General features: G+C 41.9%; 1 protein-coding gene across 5 annotated transcripts in view; it reads right to left on the bottom strand.

Moving 5' to 3' along the window:
• Window positions 1-12106, bottom strand: part of PARVA (parvin alpha) — a 93125-nt gene that overhangs the window by 55004 nt on the left and 26015 nt on the right. The window contains exons 1-2 of one of the 5 annotated variants that reach the window (XM_043516725.1): window positions 7157-7186; window positions 6519-6588 (exon numbers count right to left, since the gene is read on the bottom strand). The exons of 3 other annotated variants lie outside the window; for them this stretch is intronic. In XM_043516725.1, the coding sequence (XP_043372660.1) occupies window positions 6519-6588; window positions 7157-7171 (85 nt within the window). In that variant the 5' untranslated portion in view covers window positions 7172-7186. Of the gene's footprint in view, window positions 1-6518; window positions 6589-7156; window positions 7187-12106 lie in introns of those variants that run through there. One more of the 5 variants, XM_043516723.1, reaches the window with a different exon arrangement.

The raw sequence follows: 12106 nt of genomic DNA, 5'->3' as shown, positions 1-12106 counted from the left end.
ATATTCAGGATAGGAAGTTCAAGGCTTACATTTTTATTCCCTAACCATACATTATTTCTCTCTACACACAATTTCTTGATAATTACCTCTGCCCTGAAATATATAGGCATAATTTTTTCTGCTTCATGATGCATATTAACCAAAACCACTCATCTCAATAACAGTCTCTATGTTTTTGGCTGATTGCAGCAGATGTGTAGGTTATTCCTGGAACCCTAGCTGGTAGATGCTTTTATTATAGTCTTAGCCATGAAAACAGGCTTCTACCAATAGTGGCATAGTTTGTGAAAAGGTAATTCTGAAAGGAAAAAAAAAACTTTTCATTTTTATAGGATACCAAAATACAAAAGATCTCTTTTCTATATTCTACAATATTTAAAAAATAAAATAATACCACCACATACTCTTATCATCATCAGATCTCAAGATACTTTACAAAGGAAGGTAATTATTATTATCCCCCTTTTACAGATAGGAAAACTGACTAAGCAGTGAAGTACCTTGCCCAACATTACTCAGCAGGCGAGTGGCAGAGATAGAAATAGAACCAAGATCTCCTTTTGAGTTCCAGTCCAGTGCGTTAGCCATGAGGCCACAGTGCCTCTCCAGGAAGGTTTGCATTCCCAGGTTTAAATTTAGAGTCGCAGAACTTTTGAAGAAAAACCATCAGAATACAAGATAGAAAATAGTAAAACAAAGTTTCTCTCTTGAGTCATGTGCAGAGAGAATATTTTGTTACCAGTTTGAGTAAAAATAAGCACAAGTGGCTTTTTAGATTATGTGGTAAATATATATAATGCTGCTTTCCTTTCTACCAGATGTAGCGCTTAATTCTCACTAAGGCAACTCTGAATCAAGGATTACCTTGACTTTTGGAGAGTTGTACATATGCTTTATGGAGCCAGTTAGGCTGTTTTCATAAGTTTATCATGCTTTTTAACCGATGTCATGTACATTTGGGATTAGGAAGATAGAAGGATGACCCTATGACACACAATATAAAACGTAAAAAGAAAAGGAGTACTTGTGGCACCTTAGAGACTAACAAATTTGTTAGGTTTCAGAGTAGTAGCCGTGTTAGTCTGTATTTGCAAAAAGAAAAGGAGTACTTGTGGCACCTTAGAGACTAACAAATTTATTTGATCATAAGCTTTTGTGAGCTAGTCTCTAAGGTGCCACAAGTACGCCTTTTCTTTTTGCTAACACGGCTGCTACTCTGAAACCTGTCAGTATAAAACGGATACTTGTGGTAGGTATCTGAAGATTGAACTCTAACCCCAAAAAGTTTTATGCCAGGGTTCAGAGCACAGATCTTTTTAAAGATCAATAGGTATATTTAGTTTATTGAAAAAGTGAATGATTCAGTTCTGGAACCTCAAAGGCCCTATAAAGGCCAAAAAGAACATATTTTGTAGAGAGCTGAGCTAAGAAAGTTCTTTTTTTTTTTCTAAACCTTATAAGATGAGATTTGATTTTGTAAAACCAGGGGCAGATTCAGATCTATTTCCATTTGGTCTGAACCACCATGTTCAGGGAGGAGGAGGTTAGGAATTCAAAAAAAGTATGAAGCATTGACCTATCACCCATAGTAAGCAAAGCAGGTACTCTTTGTTTTGGAAAGTCTCATTCATAGGTTTTGCAAGACCTGGTATGATTCAGCTCCTGAGTTCTATTTTATTTAAACCATCAAAAACCACTCTAGTATAAGAGTGTGGAGAAACGTTACCAGTTTGGGCCCATCTCTAGTTTTAACATCGTTCCCTTTCCTTTGTGGACTAGGCATGAGGGAAGCAGGATGCCACAGAACGAGGAAAAAAATTAAGCAATTTCCTTTACTATGACTCTGCTGTGCAGGTTATTATCTTTCTAACCCTCCAATTGAACAATTCTCTAGAGACAGAGTAAGTAAGTACTGTGCTGATCTTCAGTTGTAACTGACGAAGCCATCATACTGAGAGAATATCTTTCCCCTTTCTTTTCTGCCAGTCCTAGTAAATTAAAATCCTTTCAATTGAGCTGTGTGAGAATACTTATTGTGAACCCACCAGATGCTAGTGTCTACATGACCTAGAACAGAGGTGGGCAAACTCCGGCCTGCGGGCCACATCTGCCCCGCAGGACCCTCCTGCCTGACCCCTGAGCTCCTGGCCCAGGAAGCTAGCCCCTTGCCCCTCTCCCCTGCTATTCCCTCTCCCCCACAGCCTGAGCGCACCACGCCGCCGATGCAATGCTCTGGGCGGCCGGGCAGCGCAGTTGCAGAGCCCCTGCCTGACCCGGTGCTCTGGGTGGTGCAGGCAGCCATCAGTGCTCCAGGCACCACAGTAAGGGGGAAGGGGAGTTTGGGGGTGGTGGTCAGGGGGCGCGGGTGTGGATAGTGGTCGGGGCAGTCAGAGGGCGGGGAACAGGAGGGTTGGATGGGGCCAGGGTCCCAGGGGGGGTGCAGTCGGAAATGAGGGGAGGTTGGATGGGGCAGCAGGGTCAGTCAGGGGTGGGGAGTCCAGGGGTGGTCAGGGAACAAGGATGGTGGATGGGGCCTGGGTCCCAGGTGGGCCATCAGAGGATGGAACAGGGGAGTTGGATGGGGCAGGATTCCCGGGGGAGCCATCATGGGGCGAGAAGTGGGTCAGATAGGAGGCAGGGGCCAGGCCAGGCCTGGCTATTTGGGGAGACACAGCCTCCCCTAATCAGCCCTCCATACAATTTTGGAAACCCGATATGGACCTCAGGCCAAAACGTTCGCCTGCCCCGGTCTAGAAGCTAATATGCCTTCAGCACTTGCCCCTGAGCTTGTGGTATACCTGGCATGCTACCAAATATCTGAGAAAGTTTGGCGTACGTAGCAATGGCTCCATATGGCAGCGCTAACTAGTTATTCTCTATTCATCCTCTCACCTGTCAGCTCTAGATAACAAAGGTGATTTATTTTCTTAGGTCTGTAATCCACTAAAACTTTCCTATACCCAATGGACCAGCAGAAGACTCCTATGGGCTGGGTGTAACAGAAAATTTCTCTCCTGCTGCCATCCTTCTGGAACTACACGATTTAAAAAAATCAATTACCTACCAGGAATCCAGATTAAATTACAGGAACTTTGTGCCAACTCTTGGAAAACCCTGCATTAAAATTCACTACACTTCCAGGTCTAAGAAATTAAAATAAGAACACCCAAAATCCTGGACTGATTCCAATCTTTTCTGACAACACTCGTTTGAATGAGTTAAAAAGCAGGAGACAGATATCAGCCTTGCACAACTGTCATGAAAAATACCCAGTCCAAGCACAAAATCCAGTTGTCTGTACTTTTCTCTGGTAATTACAATACGACAGATCAGGGGTTTTGTTTTGAAACCATCTCTGCTTATCAGATTTTACAATGTACTATTGCAAAAGGTTGCACAAATATTAACTAGCTGATTTTAATTTTTTTAATGGCCAGCTCTCCAAACTCAACCAGGGATCACTAAAGTTAGCTGTTTTCATTCTGGGTTGTCCATCTTTAGGAGGCCAGCCATATCCTGCCCTCAATTTCACTTCAGCAATCCTATTGGCTTCAAAGGGGTTTCACAGATAACAGAGGGTAGAATTTTGCCCTGCAGTATTAAGTTAGTAAAGAAGTCTGTTGATGATAATATTAGCCAGAATTGCATCAAACTCCCTCTCCCATAGCTGTGGTGGTTCTGCAGTGATAGCAGGAGTAGAAAAGTAAATCATCATTTTTGTCACTGAAGTAAGCAGATATGACTCTGGGTATGCTCGGGGAGCAGCAGATCCGTTGTGTATGAAAACACCACTTTTATAAGTATCAGAGGGGTAGCCGTGTTAGTCTGGATCTGTAAAAGTGGCAAAGATACCCGCACGAGGAAATAAGGAACAGGTCAACAGAGCCAGACATGTACCCAGAAGCCTCCTGCTGCGAGACAAGCCCAAGAAAGAAACCAACAGAACTCCACTGGCCATCACATACAGTCCTCAGCTAAAACCTCTCCAGCGCATCATCGGTGATCTACAACCCATCCTGGACAATGATCCCTCACTTTCACAGGCCTTGGGAAGCAGGCCAGTCCTCACCCACAGACAACCCACCAACCTGAAGCATATTCTCACCAGCAACGACACACCGCACCATAGTAACTCTAGCTCAGGAACCAATTCATGCAACAAACCTCGATGCCAACTCTGCCCACATATCTACATCAGCGACACCATCACAGGACCTAACCAGATCGGCCACACCATCACCGGTTCATTCGCCTGCATGTCCACCAATGTAATATACACCATCACATGCCAGCAATGCTCCTCTGCTATGTACATCGGCCAAACTGGACAGTCCCTACGTAAAAGGATAAATGGACACAAATCAGATATTAGGAATGGCAATATACAAAAACCTGTAGGAGAACACTTCAATCTCCCTGGACACACAATAGCAGATTTAAAGGTAGCCATTCTGCCCCAAAAAAACTTCAGGACCAGACGTCAAAGAGAAACTGCTGAGCTTCAGTTCATTTCCAAATCTGACACCATCAGCTCAGGATTAAACGACGACTGCGACTGGCTAGCCAACTACAAAAGCAGTTTCTCCTCCCTTGGTGTTCACACCTCAACTGCTAAAAGAGGGCCTCATCCTCCCTGATTGAACTAACCTCGTTATCCCTAGCCTGATTCTTGCTTGCCTATTTATATCTGCCTCTGGAAATTTCCACTATATGCATCTGAAGAAGTGGGTATTCACCCACGAAAGCTTAAGCTCCAATACATCTGTTAGTCTATAAGGTGCCACAGGACTCTTGGTCACTTTTACAAGGTCACTTTTCATAGTAGAACTACAATCTAAGCCTCACATATCACTTTGATGTAGGGATTTGTCACAACACCCATTTTACAGATGAGGACAACAGACAAAGAGAGGATTTTCCCAGTACCCCACATGAGAGAAGGATTAGAATTTAGGAGTTTCTGGTTCCCAGACCCATGCTTTAGTCCATTAAACCATGCTGCCATTCAAGTCTAAAACTTATTTTTACTTCTGATCTACAAGAACTTACAAGAACTTTACTTGTGATCTATAAGTATTAGAGACGGGCATACTAACTCTCTATAGTGTGCAATTTAGCAGCATTTTAAATAGGTATTTATTGCTGTATTTTCTATCTGAAAGATACAACCCTATTTTCTTCTCCACAGGGAAAATTGTTAACTCTCTTGTTTTTATGTTAGTAACTTATATTGCAGACTTTGGAGTTTAATCTCAAACTTCCTGAGATTCCTTCAGTGTAATGGATATTTCTTCCGAAGAACAATTTTTAATTACAATTTGTATTAATTATATATGTGGCAATTTCACAGTGTTAGAGCTATGGGGCCAAGATCCACGATCGGCTACTCCACGCATCTGAAAGTCATTGAAGTTTCACTTATGTAATAAAGGCTCAATGTGTTCTCAGAATGAAGATCAAAAGCACTGACTGAGATAGGAAACTCTTCTAATATCTTTTATTTAAGTCCGGGTGTAATAAAGGAGAGTGTTGCTGTCAACAAGGTCAAAGAAAGTTGCCATCTTGTTTTCAACCATAGGCTAAAGGGATACAAGCCAAGACATTTAATTTATAAAAACAAATTGGAGTTTTTCAGTTTCTGGGTCTACGAGTGATGAATGGGGTTATGGCCCTCTCTGCTCCCAGGGGGCATGCAGCAAGAGGGGCTGCACTTTATTGCAGTAGCACCTGCATGCAAATGCAGTGGTGTCAGCTTTAGAGCTCCGAAGGGAACCACTTGCCAGAAGCAAATGCCGTTTGACAGCAGCTCCTAATAAGAGGAAGGAAATGAGGGAGAGAGAGAAAAGTGATAGGAAATAAAAGGACTTTATAAAACAGGGTTTATTGCTTTCATTTGTGGCGATTTTCCTTTGTTCTGTTTAAGAGCTGTGCCTTCCAATTCCAGATACAGCACAAAAGAGATACTAGTCTAAAAAAAGTTTATTTCTATCTGGGATTGCCTTTCAAGACACGACACAAACTCAGTCATACATTATTAGGAGTAACAATGGACGAGCTCTAATTAACTTGGCACAGCCTTTTCTTATGATACCAATCAAATCAATATTAAGGGGGATTGCACTCTCTCTCATTACAGCACAAAATGGGCGCCAATCTCTTCAGGAAGATTTTTGGGTCAGAAACTGTGTTTGAGATCAGTGTATTTGGCTTCTCCTCCTCCCTTTTTAAACAGGATGGAAAAAAATATATAATTATGTGCTATTTAGTACCTGGATAAAATATACATTCAGGCTGCCTACATTGTATGACTGAAACTAATCCAATATGAAGAAGTCTCAGTTTAAAAAAAATAAAGATTTTAGTAGCTCACAGAGCTCAAATTAAATACTTAAATAGGTAACACTAGATGTTTCTCATGCTGCCTCACATTTCTCTATTTATTTTTATCTGCAGGATCAGGCGTGTTAGAGAGGGAGGCCTGGTAAGAATTGCCTCAGACATCATTCTTGGTTACTTACATCTGTGGTCAATTTTCCACACTTTCTTCCATAAAAGGTAAACGAGGCACTGTACTTGCAACAGGATAATCTAAACAATATGAACAATGTTACTGTTAAAGACCATCTGGTTCATCAAACACAGCTCCAGACTGTTAACTCCTTGAGTAAAATGGGGAATCATGTAGCATGCATTTGTCTATACACGATTCATTTTTAAACTGATAAATGTTAGAGCTCCTGCGACACAACAGATTCAGCATGCAGGGAAAATCAGTCTCTCTTTTTTTATACTCCGTAGCTCTGGGCTAGCGAGCAACGTTTATATGTAACATTTTCTACAAAAAGTCTCTAGGCTCTTCTGTAAGTTTCTATCAATCAGTTCTACATTTGGTTTTTGGGATGGTTTTTTTTTGGGGGGGGGGGGTCTCATAATCCACTTAAAAACTAAGGACCTGATCCTGTAAAGGTTTAAATACACAGCTTTTACTCATGTGAGTAAAATTACATGCTTCAGTTGATAAAGAAACAGGCCTTGAAAAACTAAATGATTTAAAAAAAAAATTAATGTAAGAAGTCAAAGTAGGGTCACAAGAAAGTAAAAAAAAAAGTAACAAATCCCAGCCCAGTCTTTTGTTGTGGTTTCTACAATTCCTTACCTTTTCAAAATCCATCAGCTCTTTATTTTTTTGGCATTAGATGGATGTGCACGTCAACAAGAAAAGCACCCCATAGGAAAATGAGCAAAGCAAGAATTAAAATTACTTGGGAGAACAGAATGGAGGAAGAAGGTAACAAAAGGGGAGAGAGAGATAGCACTTTAAATGTTCAAGAGGCAGTGTAATTTAGCATACTGAACACAGGATCGAGGGTATGCCTACATTGCAACTGTGATTACACTACATGTAGGAATGCCCTTAGCTAGCTTTGATCAAGCTAGCTCTCTAAAAATAGCTATGAAGCCATGGGCAGCAGTACTGGCGAGCAGTCTGAGTACATGCCTGCCTGGGACCCAGGGTATGTACTTGAGCAGCTAGCCAATGCCACTGCCTTTGCTGCTGCAGCTTTGCTGGTATTTTTAGCAAACCAGCTTGATCAAAGCTGGCTCAGGAATTTCAACATCTGCAATCACACCTACCGCCTAGAGACATACTCTGTGGTAGAAACACCCGAGTTCTAGGGTTGGCTCTTTCATAGACTTAAGCGGTGTCACAATAAACAGGTCATTGTGTTTCAGATTCCCCACATGAAAATGGAAATAATACTTATACACATCACAAAGGTACTGTCAGAAATAATTAAAAGTCTATACTTTGAAAGATGTAAGACCCAAGGCTGTGCTAGCCAACACTGACTTCAGTGGAAGTCTACTGAACATGAGCTTCAGAGAGGAACAGGCACAACCCAGAGTCATGTGAGAGTTAAACAGTAATTATATATGGCCAGTTTACATGTGTTAAATGTGTCCATTTGCCTTCTGCAAACAACACAACAGATTCTGTGTGCGTTACATCAAAGCCAAAAGACACTTTTGTAAACAGACACTCACCAGTACGCAGTAGCTTCTTTTCACAAGGCATACTTTACAGCAACTGTGCATGGAGTGGGTTAAATATTGGTCTCTGTTACAGCTGTGCAATCCCATGTTGCCTGACTGTAACCGAGAACAGGATTTGGCTCCATAGGTTCCTCCCCCTCCCCTTAAATTTTAATGACAGGGTGAAAAAAATAATTTATTGAACTAGAAAATTTAAATACTTCTTTTTCAGCCTTTTTTATTTCATTCTAAAAATATTTTTTGGAAGGAAAAAAGATTAAGCAAAAAAAGATTAAGCAGAGTTGGAGTTTTTCTTTGAGAGTAAACAACACAAAAGGGGATTTTCATATTCATTTGGTTTCTGGTTTTAATTCCATGAGCACTTTAAACAGAAGCACTGCTATATTTAATTTCTAGGTAGAGCACACACATTTCCAAACCCACTGCTCCAACAAATTCTTCCACCCCCCACAATTCAGCATGTGTTGATAAACTCCTTTTAAACGCTACTACAATCCGAGAGTCTCATTTTCATTGATGCCATTATATAAAAGACCATTGGAACATGATAGATTTTTAGTTTCCAAAAAACTGTTAGAAGGAGGAACTATTGGGTTTTATTTATTTATTTTTCCCTTTAGAAAGCACTTAGCATATGCTCCTGACTCACCAAAGGGGCAAAAAACAGGAGTTATTGTACACAAGCTGTCTCAGACAGTTTTATGATTAATAGGGTTAAAAAGTTAGATTCACATTTAAAACTTATATTGATCACATTGAAACAATTAAGCCTAACTGGTAAGCATCAATTATAAAACTATTTACAGACCCAGCAAAATTTAAGAGATTTACAGTATAAACAATATTGCATTACAAAACAATCATTGTAGGTCACTCACCAAAAGGATAAAATTCCTCCTATGGAGGAATCCATAAGATTTACCGGGATGAACTTTTTCAGAGTTATTCTAGTTTTGAAGTACAAAATGTTACAGTATAACAATATACTTATTATGCCTTTCTTGATAACACAATGAAGGCATTCTAATTGCTTGTTGTACCTAATTTTAACTCCTCCTCACAGCTCATAGCTAACTTTGATTTTGGGGAATGAAGGTAGACCTCATTCTCTCTAAATCAGCACGGAGTCTCTTACAACATCTTCTGGTGGAATAGCATCATGTACATAGCAGAAGTTCAAAAACCTACTAATAATTCTGTATCTTTGAGAGAAAGAATTGTTTAAAACTTATTTTCTAGTAATCTGCCTTCATTCTCTGGAAGGTAAAATTCACTGATAGAAATCATTACATACACATCAGACAAATGATGCTGAATTTTAGCTGAGACCATTCTACTGGAATAATGCAAACACATGCTGAATGACAAGTTCATACACTCTAACATCATTCTACAAAGCCTTAACTTATATACTCAAACTCTTTAGACTTAAATCCTGGCAGACACTAACACTGGGTGTTAAGGTTACCATTTTCAATTTGGCCCAAAACAAAATTCCTGGATTTACAAAGCATTTCTTGAGCTACGTCCACTCTTTAATCCTAGAACAATACTCTTACAATAATATTTAGCATTTTTCATCTGTAGAGCCAAAAGTGCTTCACAAAGGTGAATAAGCATTCTCATTCCCATATTATATATCTGGAAACTGAGGCACAGACTGGTTAAGTGCCCACAATTATACGTCAATTTAGTGGCAGAGCCAACAATAGAATGCAGAACCTCATTCCAGGTCTGGTGTTCTCTATGCTGAACCTATGTCCTCCTCACTACCCCATGACCTCAAACTATCTGAAATCACTGTTTTAAAGTGAAAGATTAATTTAATACCAAGAAATGTAAATCATAGTGTAATTTGACTAATTAGATACTGTATGGCACAAAAGGAATGTTATATATTAACTTTTATATATAAAAAGTTTAAAGTGTATGTCAATGAGTTTAACCCTCAATTGTTATGTACTGTAAAAATTCAAGTGACAAACAAAATAGATTTGATACCCAAATTGTGCTGCTGGTGAAACACTTCAATGAAAACTGGCGGCTGTTAGAATAACGATTGACTTAAACTGAATTGTGAGCATGTGACCAGCCTTTTTACTTTAGAGACAGAAATGAGTATTCTTTCCTGTGAAAATATTCCAAACAGGACAATAATTCCCATTAATAATTATTGCTCTCCAATGAGTGCTGTTGCTTATTATGAAAAGAATCTTCTGACAAAAGCAGCCAGTTGGCACAATTCAAGGTCCCAATTCTATGTCTGATGGCTGAAAGTATGGCTGGAGGGGGAAGTGTCACAAGCCTCCAGCAAACTCCTACCCTGACTCTGTCTGGAACTTGCTGACACACCCCACAAAGTGGGCAGGGCCAGAGCAACTGAGAGATGTATTTATTCAATTACTCTTTCAAGGGCACTTCTGCCAATGAGACTCCTATGGAGCCTTGGCTAGAATTGAAGGCTGCCTTCTCAAGTGGAATTTGCAGGGGGAGATGCTTCCCCTGTCGGCACAGGAGGTTGCAATTTGTATCCATGGGAGTGAATCTGGCCCAGTATGTAGTTAGTTAGCAGGGTGTACAAAATGGGCTCATATTTTTAGAAATATAGGTTGGGATTTTCAAATCCAAGTCCCATTAAAATTAATGTGGCTAAACCCCCTAGCTGGCTTTGAAAATGTGAATCATAGTGTTTTCATACAATAAAATAAATAAATAAAGCTTATTCCCCCTGAGGATCTCAAATCCAGGGCTGGCTGATCTCTATTTAAGCAAGCTTTGAACTGCTCTTTTAAATTAAATTAAGATTATTCAACACAAATCTCACATAAAGCTATGGCCAACTTCACAAGAACACAACCCTGCGGTGTACAGAAGATTTGCTTAGAGCTTCATGAACTCACTCACAGCATAGCCAGAAGTAGCTTCAAAGTTGTGGGTCTCCTCTCTCTCTCTCTTTCTTGCTCTCATACACACCACCCACATCAAGCCCTACTCCTTGTATTACTCCTGGGGGAATTCTGCGCCACTACACGTGCGCAGAATTAATGTCCCCTCCAGATTTCTTTGCTTCCTGGCAGAAAAATGACTTTCTGACTTGGAAGCAAAGGGAAGCTGCAAGAGCAGAAATGCACCACTCCCTAGCTGTGCAGGTACATCGTTTCAGGCACCCGGAGCAGCCAGTGGAGAGGTAAATCACTGCAGGGCTGGGGACACCACCAGTCAGTGGCTCCTACCCTGACCCGGCATCAGCTGCTAGTCCCGGCTGGGCTGGAGGCAGGAGAAGACGGGACTTCCTCTTCCCCTGCAAGGAGTGGCTGGGGCTGTGTCAGACTCACCCCTAGAAACCTCCCCCAGCTGCAGGAAGTTTAGCATCCTCCCCTGCCCTCATTGCTCCTCAGTTGCAGGAGGAGTGGCCTCTGTACAGGCCTCTGTTCCCCCATCTGTCCAACATCCGTGCATCTGGACCTCCCATACCTAGACACCCCCCACCAAGCCTCATCCCGTATATCCAGAATCCCCCTAGCCCTCCATACCCGAACCCCAGCCCACTGAACCTCAACCCCTGCATCTGCAGCCCTCCTGCACCCAGACCCCTTGCACCCAGACCAATCCCCACTGAGCTCCCTTCACTCAAACCCCCACCCTGATGAGCCCCACCCCCCTGCACAACCCTGAGCCCCTGCATGCAGACCTCCATGCCACTCACCCCCAATTAGCTGCACCCAGACTCCCACCCCACCAAGCCCCACTCTACAGCACCCAGATCTCTCTGCTGAGTCCCAACCACTTTCAGCTGGAAGCCCCTGCAGAGTCCCATTGTCCCTGCACCTGGAAACCCTCCTCCCCACAACGAGCCTCTGTGCATCCAGATCCCCCACACACCTAGACCCTGAGCTGAGCTGCTTGGACCCAGATTGTCCCATACAGAATCCTCTCACCCCACACCTGGGTCCCCCCCACACTGAGCCCCTCCACACTTGGATCCTGACTGGTTGAGCCTGCCTGCCCCACACCTGGTGCACTTGGCACAGAGGGCATGGCCTCAAGGTGT

This window comes from Dermochelys coriacea, chromosome 6 (genome assembly GCF_009764565.3).
Source record: "Dermochelys coriacea isolate rDerCor1 chromosome 6, rDerCor1.pri.v4, whole genome shotgun sequence".
NCBI lineage: Eukaryota > Metazoa > Chordata > Testudines > Dermochelyidae > Dermochelys > Dermochelys coriacea.
Note: the sequence above shows the minus strand (reverse complement) of the source record. Positions and strands in the feature narration are given on the sequence as shown.